The sequence below is a fragment of the Saimiri boliviensis genome, chromosome 4 (genome assembly GCF_048565385.1).
Source record: "Saimiri boliviensis isolate mSaiBol1 chromosome 4, mSaiBol1.pri, whole genome shotgun sequence".
Lineage (NCBI taxonomy): Eukaryota > Metazoa > Chordata > Mammalia > Primates > Cebidae > Saimiri > Saimiri boliviensis.
The window spans coordinates 86,760,180-86,774,381 of NC_133452.1; the positions used below are offsets into that span (position 1 = coordinate 86,760,180).

At 57.4% G+C, this 14,202-nt stretch overlaps 1 protein-coding gene across 10 annotated transcripts in view; it reads left to right on the plus strand.

Moving 5' to 3' along the window:
* Nucleotides 1-11,313, plus strand: part of FOXP4 (forkhead box P4) — a 53,546-nt gene extending 42,233 nt beyond the window's left edge. For 6 of the 10 annotated variants that reach the window (XM_039467494.2, XM_003922987.4, XM_039467496.2 and 3 more), the window contains 8 exons: nucleotides 383-466; nucleotides 574-781; nucleotides 882-958; nucleotides 1,843-1,944; nucleotides 5,511-5,632; nucleotides 7,842-7,908; nucleotides 8,444-8,613; nucleotides 9,453-11,313. In XM_039467494.2, the coding sequence (XP_039323428.1) occupies nucleotides 383-466; nucleotides 574-781; nucleotides 882-958; nucleotides 1,843-1,944; nucleotides 5,511-5,632; nucleotides 7,842-7,908; nucleotides 8,444-8,613; nucleotides 9,453-9,600 (978 nt within the window). In that variant the 3' untranslated portion in view covers nucleotides 9,601-11,313. The remainder of the gene's footprint in view (nucleotides 1-382; nucleotides 467-573; nucleotides 782-881; nucleotides 959-1,842; nucleotides 1,945-5,510; nucleotides 5,633-7,841; nucleotides 7,909-8,443; nucleotides 8,614-9,452) is intronic. The other 4 variants (XM_039467497.2, XM_074397776.1, XM_039467498.2 and 1 more) reach the window with 1 other exon arrangement.
* Nucleotides 11,314-14,202: the final 2,889 nt, after the last annotated feature.

Genomic DNA, 14,202 nt, shown 5'->3' on the forward strand with positions numbered 1-14,202 from the left:
TCTGCATTCAGTATTCGAGGCCCTCACACACAAGTGCCACTGCACGAGGCACAGTGGCCATCCTCTGTGGGGGGCGGGGGTAGGAAGAAGCTCCCCAACGTGTAGAGGCAGGGATGAGCTCAGCCAGGACACTCTGGGAGGACCTAAATGGTCACCGTCCAGGGGAAAAAGGGAGAGGCTTCCTGGAGCTGGCAGCCCCTGAGGGGCAGAGCATTGCTGAGGTCTCCCTGGAGCAGGGAACAGAGGGAGCCAGGATGCTGAGGCCAGGAGGCAAATGGGGGTGGGAACCAGCAGCCTTCTGAAGGGCCTGGCAGTGGAGGGATGGGACGTCACTGCCTCCAGGGTTCAGCCTCCTGCTCACCTGCTTTGCCACCCTCCACAGCTCGCCAAGGAGAGCGAGCGGCTGCAGGCCATGATGGCCCACCTGCACATGCGGCCCCCGGAGCCCAAGCCCTTCAGCCAGCCGGTGAGTGCCGCTGCCCTCCCCACGCCTCCCAGAGCCTTCCACAGCCCCTGGAGCCTCGGGACCCCCACCTCGGGCACTGGTCTCAGTACCCTCCCCGTTGCTCACAGCTGAACCCGGTCCCCGGCTCCTCCTCATTCTCCAAGGTGACCGTCTCTGCAGCAGACTCGTTCCCAGATGGTCTTGTGCACCCCCCAACCTCGGCCGCAGCCCCTGTCACCCCCCTACGGCCCCCTGGCCTGGGCTCTGCCTCCCTGCATGGTGGGGGCCCAGCCCGTCGGAGAAGCAGCGACAAGTTCTGCTCCCCCATCTCCTCAGGTAAGGGCGGGCTGGGGGCTGCAGAGCGGCTGCAGAGAGAGGCTGTTTTTCCCAGCTGGGCCCCATGTCTGGCTACCTCACCCTCTGCCTGTCTCCCCAGAGCTGGCCCAGAATCATGAGTTCTACAAGAACGCCGACGTCAGGCCCCCCTTCACCTACGCCTCCCTCATCCGCCAGGTGAGCAGGGCTGGGAATGGCACAAAGGCACCTCCCCCAACCCCCACCACACCCCTGTCTCCAGGAGCGGCCTGGGGCCAACCAGCGTAGCCTTCTGGCTCCCTCTCACACCAGTGTCCTCCCTCTCTGCTGTACAGTCTCTCCTGTGGGCTGAGCCCTGTCAGCCTGCTTCGTAGGGTCATGTGTCTCTGAGGGTGCACACTCTGCTCTTCCTGCTGACCCCCGCCGTGGCATTCATGCTCTCATTTCCATGTACACATCCCCCCATGATAGACTCAGGGTCGCTCTTCGTCTGCCTCCTTCCTCTTTCCTCCCTTGAGCCCACGATCTTCATGTCACCAGTGTTCATGTAATATTCACACTCAAGTGTGAACATACATGGACACGTACATACATCCTCCCTAATGCCCCACACAGGCGTGCACACCCTTGCACACATTCTCTCTCTCACACACACGTATACACACACACACACACACACACACACACACACACACACACACACTGTGCTTAGGGTGCCTTTTGCCAAAATCAGGATAGACTTCAACCAGCCTCCACGCTGTGGACATCTCTGACGAGAAAGACAAGACTGACTGCTGTCACTGTCGGTGCAGTCCGGGTACTTCTCCAGAAGCAGCTCCAATCCTCTTTGTACAAATACATAGACCTTGGAGGCTCCTGCCTCCTTTATCTTTGGCCAGGCTGTAACCAGCCTGTCCCTCTCAGGGGACTCACCAGCCACCACCCATCTTCTTACCCACATTTCTGAGCAAGTCTTCGCACGAGGTGAGCTCAGGGCCAGGCAGAAGGGAGAGATACTGGCAGCGGGCTGTGACCCTTCAAGGCCCAGGCTGATGGTCCCTTTGCTTGTTTCTTGCTTGCAGGCCATCCTGGAAACCCCCGACAGGCAGCTGACCCTGAATGAGATCTATAACTGGTTCACCAGGATGTTCGCCTATTTCCGCAGAAACACTGCCACCTGGAAGGTGAGGCAGGCCCCTTTCATCTTCTGGGCCCCAGTCACCCTTGGACCTTCCATATCCCATGGAGACCAAGGCTGCCTAACAGTTAGTTCCCTAAACCATTAGTTCTGTAGGAACAGCCGCCCCAGAGTCCAGCCAGGGCTGCATGCCCACACACACCCCCCTCAGCAGGAGCTGTGGGTTGTTCCAGAACTGTCTTTTTATGATCCCTTCCTTCCAGCCTGGTGCTACCTCCTTTTCTGGGAAGCGGTCCTCTTCTCTAGGGTGAAGGGCCCCAAAGGTGCCAGCCCCGTGAAGTAGGGCTTCTAGGAGTTGGTAATGCCCAAGCTTGGTACATTCAGCCTTGGCTGAATTCACAGAGACCCTAAGGGTCTGGATACTTTAGCTTAAGATGCATGTTCTGAAGCCTGCGGTGGGCCTGGGGAGGTACTGGTGTAGACACACACACACACACGGATGGACCAAGAGCTGTGGACCACACACTGGGGCACTGACGGCACTCACAGCCCTCCCCGGCTCTGCCATCCCTGGCAGGAAGATAATTGTTTCCATCCAATTAGTCATTTCAGCACCTTCAGCCATAAGTTTTCCTGGGAGACCAGAAGCAGGCAAGAGGGGAAACCTAGAAAAATGGGACACAGAGATGCTGGGGCACTAGGCCATTTATTTTTCTATAGTCAAGATGGGGGCGTGTGTGTGTGTGCACACGCGCGCGATGGGGGCATGTGTGCATGCGCATTTGCAGCAAGGTCAGAAAGCGATATCTAAATTGGTAGAGGGATGTGGGAAGGAGGAGAGAGCATTGGCCCCTGCAGGGAAGGTTAGACACGGGGAAGGAGTCCCTATCTCAGAACCTTAATTGCATCCCTGGCTCTTGAGTCCCCCTGCTGGCCAGTGTAGAAACTGCAGTTAAATGGGCTACCTCCCCCAATCCCACTAGGTTTCAACAAGTGTTACTGAACCCCTCCTCCCCACCAGCGCCCAGGACTTGGTGGGGTCTGCACAGTGCCTGCCTGCCTTTGCTCTGGGATTGTGCTAAGTGCAGCAGGAGGGACTGAATCATGACTTTTATATCCCCATGCGCAATTCCCAAACCTTGGGAGAGAAGCTGGGAGGCTGGGACAGCGGCTCTGATTGGTTGTGAGTGATGTCATTTTTTGCCAACCACAGTCCTGCCCTCTTTCTGAGCCAGCAGGGCTTGCTTGGGACCACCTGGTCCAGTCTCCAACCTTCAAGTTAGTTCAGATGCCAGGTTTTTATAAACGATCGGATCCTATACAAATGTAAGGAATCATTATAATTATTGCTTAATGTTTAATAATGCATATAAATTCTTTGCCTTTAGGGGTAGCAATATAGAGCCTCCTTTCCATCAGAGAGCCTCCTCTCTGGGGGCAAAGTACTGCTAAGCCACCTACCTTCCTTCCTTCCTTCTTTCTTACCTGCTCCACCCTGCTGCAATTTTCTAATTCTCTCTACTTTTGAGGTCAGGAGGAGCTGGATTAGGTGACTTCCTTAAGCCAGTCGGTGACCATGCTGAAGCCACCCCCTGATATTGATATTCTAACCCTGCCGGCGCATAGCCCAGCCTTTGACATCTCTGTGGTGTGTGTCTCCCTCCTAGTTCTTCACTCCCATCTCCCCTCACCTAGTCTAGGGCCGGGTAAGAAGCTGTCTGGGCTGGGGAAATTGAGCGACTAAGTAGGGGACTTTCCCAGTTAGCAGTGCTCTGCTGCTGCATCTGCTGCCTGAGGTCACTGCCTGAGCCTTCCTCATGGCGCGGCAGACTCTATCCAGCTTGAGGTCCACTTTGACCTTCTGGTTTCTTTTCAGGCAAATTCATTCCTGTTACTTGGGAAATATGTCCTGTCTACACTCAACTCTGCTTCCTTTCCACTTCTGCCTTCCGCTGATCAGTCCTTCAGGTCATCTCTGCTCCTCTCCCGAATTACGTGTGCTTCCTTCTTTTCCTTCTTCACCTTTGCTGCCTCCCACCTTGAGATACTTTCCACCTCAGACCAGGGCAGAAGGGTTGGGAGTGGGCATAGTGTGGGCCCAGCCAGCTGCTGTTCATCCAGGGACAGAGCTGCCATCTGCCAAGCTGATGGTCCTTGCTGGCCCTCCCCGTGCCCATCCACTCCCAAGGCCCGTGTTGTGGGCCCGTCCTTTTGTTTACGCAGCCCCCGCCAGACCCCTTAAATTGCCGTTAATGTTTCAGCGTAACGAATTAGTCTCTCATCACGAATCAGGCTTCGAAATGAGTGAAAAAAGCCCCGGTGAGGCCATCCTCGGAAATTGGGGTCATTCTCATTTGCAAAGCGGAGGATTGGAGCCCCGTAATGCGGGCAAATTTATTCCGAGGCAGGAGCCCCGGCGTGATTAGGCCCTTTGTAATTATCGCTCCAAGAGATTCCACTCCAGCCGCCCGCCTCCCTCGTGGATTAGCAAGCGAGTCGGAAAAATACACAGGATTTAATTAGAGGCAAATTAAAATTGGTAATGAAATCGGGCCAGTTGCAAGTGGCAAGAGTTGGAAGGGAGAGAGGGAGAGGGGATCTCCAGGGGCACAGGCTGCCTGCCCTGCCCGCTTTCTTCCCCGTTTAGAAATGTAAAGAGGAGACAAGGATGGGGACGAGGCGGGGGAGGCTGAGGAAGGACAGGTAACAGGGGCAGGGATGCAGGCAGGGGCGGTGATGACTGGGAGCTTCGAGAGGAGGGGGCGGGGCAGGACTGAGGGACACGACGCATGGGGGTGGACTAGGGCCGTAGTCTGGGCTCCCAAGGCGGCGAGGTGGGGAATTGGGCCAGGCACCCCCCAGATCACCCAGGTGTCCTACAAATCAGATGACCTCAATTCTTGAAGTTATCCTGCCAGGAGGAGGTGGGACGGACAAGGTGACTTACCTCTTTCTCTCCTCTTTCTGCCTCTCAGCTGTCAACCCACACTCTCCTCTCTCCCTATTTATTTCAACAAGTATGTATGAGGCCTCTACTGTATACCTCCTGCTCTCAAAACCCAAGCTGCCTGTTCTGAGCCACAGCTCAAAGCACGGTGCCCAGACTCCTGTGGGTCAGTAGACAAGGCAGCGAGGGTTCGTGAGCTCTTTCCCAAACTTTTAAAAGCTTAGTGAAAATTCTGCATGCGCCAGAGATAAAGCATCCTGGGCTTGCAGAGATCCCGGGGCCTGAATGTGATCAGCTGCTGATCCAAAGTCCTGAATAACAGTTATGTGTGTCTTTGATTAATGAAGATGATAGAATAGATTATTACTAACTAGATAGCATTTAGTTGGTAGACAGAACTTTCCACCATGTGGCAGGGAAAGAGAAGGCAGCTAATAAAATGGGTCATTTGCGGTGAAGAGGCTGGGAGCCCCTGGCTCTGTGGAAAGGGTAGCGGCCTGCCTTCCCTTTGGCCGGGTCTCCTCCCAGCCCACCCCCCGCCCTGCTCATCCCTGAGCTGGGGAAGGAGGGCTGCTGCTGCCTGGGACTTGGGACTGGTGGAGGACTGTCCTGTGTGCGCTCGGCCAAGCAAGCCGCTTCTGAGCTCCTCCTCCCCTTACCCACAGAACGCTGTGCGCCACAACCTCAGCCTGCACAAGTGCTTCGTCCGTGTGGAGAACGTCAAGGGCGCGGTGTGGACTGTGGACGAGCGGGAATATCAGAAGCGGAGACCGCCAAAGATGACAGGGTATGTGGCTCCAGAGCTGGGTGGGGTGTACCTGCCGGGGGGGTGGCGGGGGGCAGGAGCCAGCTCACCCCAACCAACCCCCTGCCTCTCCAGGGTGCCCATGTGCACCAGATCCTTCCTGGCTGGGGGAAGGGGTGTGGGGAGAAAGGAGCGGAGGTGATTAGTGCTCGGGGCGGTGGTGGGGGGTGGCTGGAAATCTGGAAGTGATGGATCATCAGAAAGCAGACACTTCTGTTGTTCTGGCCTCACTATGGCTGAGGGAAGGGGTCAAGCAGGAGGCCTGGTAGCTACTAGAGACAGAGGCCCCAAGTAGCCCAGGCCAGAGCTGGCACACAGGCAGATGCCGGCCAGTGGGCCCTGGGTGAGGGGCTGCCACCCCCAGGGTACTTGCTTCCTCAGCTCATCAGAATGAATATACCTCTGAGGTCCCAGAGACCCCACCAATTTATCTTACGGCAGAGGGGGGCCAGGGAGGGCCAGGGGCTGGCAGGAGGCCCCAGAGCAGATTTGTGGCAGAGCTGGTTTCAGGACCAGGTCTCTGACCTCCTGGTCTTTTGTGCTCGGCTTTTCCACCTGGCATTTTATTTATTTATTTTTAATTTGATTTGTTTTCTTTTGAGATGGAGTTTCGCTCTTGTTGCCCAGGCTGAAGTGCAGTGGCATGATCTAGGCTTACTGCAACCTTCACTTCCTGGGTTTAAGCAATTCTCCTGCCTCAGCTTCTCAAGTAGCTGGGATTACAGGTGCCTGCCACCATGCCTGGCTAATTTTTTTTGTATTTGGTAGAGACGACGTTTCACCATGCTAGTCAGGCTGGTCTCGAACTCCTGACCTCAGATGATCCACCTGCCTTGGCCTCCCAAAATGTTGGGATTACAGGTGTGCGCCACCATGCCTGGCCTATTATTTTTTTTGAGAGGGAGTCCTGCTCTGTTTCTGAGGCTGGAGTGCAGTGGTATGATCCTGGCTCACTGCAGCCTCCACCTCATGGCTTCAAGCGATTCTCCTGCCGCAGCCTCCTGAGAAGCTGGAACTACAGGTACGCACCGCCACGGCCAGCTAATTTTTGGTAGAGACGGGGTTTCACCATGTTGACCAGGCTGATCTTGAACTCCTGACCTCAGGTGATCCACCTGCATTGGCCTCTCAGAGTGCTGGGATTACAGGCATGAGCCACCGCGCCCAGCCTCCACCTGACAGTTTAAATGGAAGCAGGGTCAGAATCCCTTTTGGCTTCCACGTAGCAGCCGTGGCCTTCTCCCCACCCCAAACACCCCCACCCCAGCCACCCACCTGCTGTGCCCCTTGGGCCAGAGCCCCTGGGTAAGGAGAGGAGAGCAAGTTAGATGGATGTCTCTGGGGTATGGGTGCTCCCCTCAAAGATGCCTGCTCTCCAGGCAGGAGCCTCTGCACCCCAGGCAGTGTGGGAGCCTGGAAGATGGAGGGAAGCCATCCCCAGGTGAATGCCCCAGGGGCCAGTCCCCAGCCGCCGGGTACTGGCACATCTCATTACCGCATTGCATCAGAAGCCTGGCTGCACTCGCACCAGTTTGGTGACCCTTGGCCATTTCCTTAAGCTCTGTGGGAGCTCTCTGATGGTGTCATCACTGTGGAAGAGGGACAGCTTTTCCTGTCCCAACTCCCAAACACCTTCCAGTGCAGAGAAGAGCCACTGCTTTTCCTGTCCCAACTCCCAAACACCTTCCAGTGCAGAGAAGCCTTTTGTATGGAGTGAGTGGGGACAGACAGAGTGCATGTCTGGCATGTCCCAGCTCCCAGGACGGCAAGACGGTGTGGGCAGAGCAGATGCGGAACTATCGAGGCTGTAGATTGGATCTTGCCAAACATTGGAAAATCTAGACCGGAGAGAGGAAATGGGGGTGGTGGAGGGCGGCGTGCTGTGAAGGCAGACATGGCTGGGATGGATGCCAGGTCCTACTTCCCAGCTCTGAGACCTGGAGGTCCCCGAACCAAGTTCCCTGCGCCCAGCTGTGAAGGGGCTGCTCCTGCAGGGCCAGGTCGGTGTGAGGACCGAATCAGACCAAGCACACCCACGGCTCTGAGACGGTGGCCAGTCTGCTGGGGCCTCCGGAGATAAGGAATGTGCCAGTCCCTGCCCCAGCACAGGCCCTTACTTAGTGGGGGTAAAGGATGCAAATAAAGAGTTAAGAGAATGAGTGAGCCAAAGACGGCCTTCTCTGTCCTCCAGGAGCCCCACCCTGGTGAAGAACATGATCTCGGGCCTCAGCTATGGAGCACTTAATGCCAGCTACCAGGTGACCGGCCCAGAGCCCACCCACTCACCCCTACCTCCCACCCCCTCGCTTTCTCATGCAAGAGACTCCCGTCCTCCCCTGCAGAGGACTCACCAGAGGAGGGAAGGCGGGTGAAGACCCAAACTCCCCAAGACCCCACCTCTCTGCCTCACCCCAACGCGGGGCCAGCTTCCACCTCTGCTTTCAGGGCTGGGTTCAGACAAGGCCGGCAGAGAGCCGGGAGGCTGGCATACCTGTAGCATCCCCTTTTCCGGTTTGTCAGTCTGGGTGTTCTCTGTCCCTTGAGAGAGGGGATAAGCCAGGCCCAGGTTCCAGGAAAGCTGGGAGGTAGGAGGTGGGGGTCAGAGTTCCAGCCATGGGAGGGGTGCTTCATTCGAAGGCTGAGTTGGGACTTAGGAGTGCCCAGACAGATCTGCCCATGGGGCCAGCAGACAGACACTCAGGGGGCTCTCTAGCGGGTGGGAAGGGCACAGACTTGACTGGGTATGCCCCATCCTGTGGAGCCTCTGACGGGCCCCGACCCTGTGCCCTCCAGGCCGCCCTGGCCGAGAGCAGCTTCCCCCTCCTCAACAGCCCTGGCATGCTGAACCCTGGCTCCGCCAGCAGCCTCCTGCCCCTCAGCCACGATGACGTGGGCGCACCCCTGGAGCCTCTGTCCAGCAATGGCAGCAGCAGCCCCCCTCGCCTCTCCCCACCCCAGTACAGGTGAGCACACAGCACAGACTCCCACCCACCCCAGCGCCCCTCAAGCACCAGGGAGGAGGCCTCATTCCACCTCTGGGTGGGGTTCCCCATCCCACCCCCACCATGCCTTTCCCCAGGACAAGTGGCCTCTCCCTTCACCTCAGCAGCCCTCTCAGCCCTCCCTTCTCCCACCTGCCTGTTCTTCTTCTCCTCTCCTCTCTCCCCACCTCTTCCTCCCCTTTTCCCCCCTTCCTTTTTACTTTTCCTCCTCCTCCTCTCTCTCTTTCTTTCTTCTCTCTCTCTCTCTCTCTCTCTCTCTCTCTCTCTCTCTCTTTTTAAGACAGTCTTGCTCTGTCACCCAGGCTGAAGTGCAATGGTGAGATCTTGGCTCACTGCAACCTCTGCCTCCTAGGTTCAAACAATTCTCCTGCTTCAGTGCCCCCCAACCCCGTACCTGGGATTACAGGTGCCACCACACCCGGCTGAGTTTGTATTTTGGGCAGAGATAGGGTTTCACCATGTTGGCCAGGCTGGTCTCGAACTCCTGACCTCAGGTGATCCACTGGCCTCAGCCTTGCAAAGTGCTGGGATTACAGGTGTGAACTGTCACACCCGGCTCCTCTTCTCTTCTCCTTCCTCCATTTGCTCATCTCCCCTTTGCCCCCCTATTTTTCTCCTCCCCAACCCGGAGCAGTCTGCCCCAGCACTGACTTTTCTTTGAAGCCTCAGTGCTGATGGGATCCTGGGGAGGGGGCTGTAGGCACCCCACTGTCCCCAGATTTCTAGGTGAGTTTGGGGGGCAGGGGGCCGAGGGGATCAGAGGACAGCCCCCAAGTGTCCATGCCATACTTTTGCCTCAGCCACCAGGTGCAGGTGAAGGAGGAGCCAGCAGAGGCAGAGGAAGACAGGCAGCCCGGGCCTTCCCTGGGCGCCCCTAACCCCAGCGCCTCAGGGCCTCCGGAAGACAGGGACCTGGACGAGGAGCTGCCGGGAGAAGAACTGTCCTAAGGGCCTAAGGGCGTATAGGGACCCGAGGGGCTGGGGTGAGACCCTCCCTCCCAGAATCCAGGCCCCACCTCCCCCCACTCCACAGCCCCTCCCGAGCCTCAAGGCACGTCCAGGACTCAGAACAACGGGGAAGGCCCGGGCCAGCAGCTCCCAGTGTGACCTGACAAAAACACACAGGGGCAGGGGCGGTCCCCACCCCCAGGGATACAACCCCTGGTCTGGGACCAGTAGAGGACACGGAGGGTTCAGACCCCTCCTCAGACCCTCCCCGCATCTGAAACCGCCTACCCCCAACCACCAGCAGCATCAGGGCCCTCCTCCCCCACCAGCTCTCCCCACAGGGCCCCTCAGCGCCATGGAGACCCGCAGGCGGGGCTTAGCCACCCCTCTCAAACCCAGGGCCCCCTGGCACCTGGCTCTGGCCTCGTTTTCTGGCCAGAGGTCCCCGCTTACCTGATTCCTTCTCCCTTCCACCTTCTTTTCCGTACTGTGAAGAAAGAACTCGCCCCCCCCAGCTCCTACCTGCCCTGGCCTGGGTGGAGGAACTGCAGTTCCAGACCATCCCAGAAGCAGCGGCCCCCTCCGCTGCTGGGGTGGGACCGTTGTGTGCCCTGTGGGGGTCTGTGCAAGCTGGCCCACCTGGCTCCAGCCCTGCCCCCAACCTGAGACAGAACCAGGCTGAGCCAGGCCTCTGCCCCGACCCCCACCCTCATTTGCTGGGGGCTCCTCCAGCCGTCCCGTAGGAAGAGGCCCAGTGCCCGTCTCACCCACGCAGATCTTCCTGGTGTGCTTCTGCAGGTGGAGCCAAGCTCCCCCTGAGGCCACAGGCGGGGCCTGGGCCATCGGGAGCCCAGGGAAAGGCTAGGCTGGACCCCAGCTCCACACCCACATCCAGCCTGCAGGCCCCTCTGCAGTCCTCCCGCCCTCCCTCAGCTCCCCTTCCTCTGCATTCTCCCTCACCCTCCCTCGGCTCCCTTTCCCTGCGTCCCCCCCCCCCCCCCCCCAGTTCAACGGATGACCAAAGACCTTTCTTATGCCGGAAGCAAAAACCAAAACTTTTTGTTGGCTTTTTCCTTTGTCACCTCCCCAGCACCTGCTCTCCCAGTCTCCCGCCCTGGCCCCAGGCTGGAAGCCCTCCCTCCACTTAAGTTATTGTTTTAAACCAAAGTTTACAGTGTCTGTTGGTGGCCAAGACCCTCTCCCTCCACCCCTCCTCCGCCCACCCCGAGGACCCTGGGGCTCAGTGGAGGCTGGGGCCCTGCTCCCCTCCCCTCTACTCCTGCCCAGCCTGGGAGAAGGAGGAGGAGGGGAGGAGGTGGGCTCTCACCCCCTCGGGAGTGGGCACAGGAGCCCTCCTCCCTGCCCCTGGGCTGCTTCCTGGGGGTTCTCCAGACCCCTCTCTAGGACCAAGTCACCCGTCGTGCTGGGAGTGTGGATTCCGGCAAAAGAGCTGGAAAAAAAGTGAGACTCTCCACAGACCCCCTATGGGGGACCCCAACTCAAGGCCAAGGACTGGGTGTGTTGGATGCTCATAACACCCCTGGCCTGGCCCCTTCGCTGAGAAGACTCCTTGGATATTTCCCAAGAACCCCTCACATGCACCCCTCCCAAGCCACCCCTCCTGAGAGGCAGGGGGCCCTCCGCCCCCTGCCTGTGTATTCCCCACCTGTGTTCCGTTTGACCAGCACAGAAATATTAAACGTCCTCTATTCACGTGGCCCCGTGTGTGTCGCCAGGGTGTGAGGGGAGGAGCATTAAAACTGAAAGATCGCTCTGCTCGGGGAGCCTCAGGAGAGCAGCGGCCACGTGAGGGCCGCCGTGGGGGTGGTTTCTGTGAATGGATGGAATGAGCAACCATGCTGGGTGCTGGGCATGCGCCCTTGCTGTGCGGACAGGGCCCACCCGCCTCCATTCCCCTGCGCCTCCTGTCTGTTCCACACTTAAGCAGGGCTGTGTGTCGTTTTCCTGTTTTCTTCCAGAGTGCCAGTCCCGTGCCCCAGTTCTTTCCTAGTTTGAAATCCAAGTTCCTGCCAGAGTGCTGGAGCAAGGCAGCTGATCTTCGGGGATGGAGAGGGCCCCTGTCGCAGGGCTCCCGTACCTGGGCCATCAGCTCTGGAGATATCCACCCCCATGCCCAGGCGTCCTTGTAGGCTCATTGTCCGCATCTTCCAGGGGGCTGCCTGGCTAGGTGTGTGTATGTGTGAGTGTAGTCGTGCGTAGGTGTGGCAGTGGCATCCCGAAGCAGTAGGACCATTAGTGAATGCATGCACACCCACGTGGCCCACTGTGCAGTGACCACGGTCGTCACAGAGTGGGCTCATGGCAGAAACTCGATCATCCAACCTGTACAAAGGGGACCCTGGCTAGGCAGCAAGGAAAGAGGCCGAGGGCCAAGCTATTAAGCCAAAGATGGGCCCTGCCACCTCCCCCAGCCCCGCACACCAGCCTGCGTGCCTCTCCACCCATATTAGGTCCTGGTTCCCCACCTGCCGCCCCTCCTCAACACAGAGCCCCTCCCGCCGCCTCAAACCCCTGTGCACATCCCCAGGGCCTCAGCCGGCTCATTGGTCTTACAACACCTTCTGGATACTCCCTCCTTGAGGGTGGAAAGGAGCCCCAGGCCTGTCCCGAGGGACAGGGCCCAGGAAAGTGTATTAGGGGAACAGGAATGTTGAGAAAGCTGAACAGGAATCAGTCACCCTTCCTACAAATCACCAAACTGCTGGGACTCTCCAGCCACACGTCGGAGAAGGACCTGGAGGTTGAATCTTTGCGGATCTCTCCCTACTCTCAGGCCTGTCTTTTGTCCTTTTCCTCCATCGATTTCTGTCGCACACTCGCCCCGCTTTCTCTCTGTCTCACCTTCACTCCACAGGCCTACTCCACCACAGCTCTAATCCTGTGGACTCTGTCTAGAGCCTGGGGTGAATTCCCTGTCCGTGATACTTCGAGAGGGGCTGGGGAGCTCAGCTTGGTCTCAGAGTCCCCCACCCCCTCCCGCCAGACACTGTTTAAAGTAGCATTGATGCGTATTGTAGTCTGCCCCAACCCTCCATGGAGGCTGCCAGGGTCTTGTATGATGGCCCTAGCTGCATGTAATCTGTGGACTGCAGCATTCTCTATAATGCAATAAAACAATGACCCATGATTTTGCTGCAGCCGCTTCCCCTTTCCCTTCTTCCCCTCCCAGCCGGGACCTACCAGAAACGCTCCAGAGAATCCTTAGGTGTTGGCTGCCAGACTCCCAGCCCCCTTGCTCTACCCCCTTGAAGAAGAGGGTCAGTTCTGTGGACCAGCCCCGGGGGCATTCTTCCTGTGCCAGACTCTGAAGGGACAAGACTACACTTCGCCTTATTCTCAGGACCGTTCTTCCCGAAGTCTAACTTTAGTTTCTCCTGCTTCCAGTGGAGTCCTCTTACTCCTCTCACAGGGATATAATGAAGGTCTGGCCAGTGCATCTGCAGGTCGGGTGACGATCTGTCTTGCACACTGGTACAGGAGAGGGTCTTGCAATGTAAGAAACGAGCTGTTGGGAACCACCACCTTCTGGGTTCATTGGGCTTATGGAGTCAGTAATTTATTCTCTTCCTGATCGGACATCCTACATGGGGCACCCCACCACCACCACCACCACCGTCATTACCTTATTCGAAGTAAGAACCAATGCCTCCACCCCCTACCCCCATCACGCCTTGTGGTGAGGAAGCCCTGGATGCTGGGTATGTAGCTTCTCTCCTTCCTACTGTTAACAGCCAGGAAGCAGGCTGTTAGCTGCAGCTGGCAGCTTGTCCTGGTCTTAGCATTGCTGAGCCCGTTGGGGAAGCCGTCTTTGGAACCTGTTTTCAGGCTGGTAAAGAGGAATACTCCAAACGGCACATTTTTGGGATGGGATGAGTAGCACTCTGGGCTCTGCATCCCGCAGAAGTCCTCCTTCCCCTTGCGCGGAGCACTTCGCTTCTCCACCATGTCCAGGGCCTTCTTGCTAATGGCCAGCAGAGGGCGCTTTAAATAACGCGGACCGGCTCCTCCTCCGGACCAACTTAATCTGTCTGGGGGCACAGCACAACCTCCATGAGAACGGCAACTGCTGCACAGCGGAGGGCTCAGTACCTGTTTTTAATAGTAATAACTATTAACATTTAGTGAGCCCTCATCAGGTGCCAGGCACTGTCCTAGAAGCCTTGTATTTCATTTCATCCCCTCAACAACTCTGAGTTAGATACTCTTATTATCCCCATCTTACAGATGAAGAAACTGAGGCAGAGTCAAAGAGATGAACAGACAAAACATTAAGAATAAAGACTCTTTGCAGATGAGCAAACCAGGCTAAAAAGAAGAAGGAGGAGGAATCTGTGGCTGATGGTGTGGAAAGAGAAGAGGGAGGCCCTGTAGCTTACCCCTGCTTTCTAGTGACACAGGTTTGTTTTTGTTTTTGTTTTTGTTTTTGAGACGGAGTCTCACTCATAGCCCAGGCTGGAGTACAAACGGTGTGATCCCGGCTCACTGTAACCTCCACCTCTTGAGTTCAAGCAATCCTTCTGCCTCAGCCTCCCGAGTAGCTGGGACTACAGGCGTGTGCCACCATGCCCAATTAATTTTGTA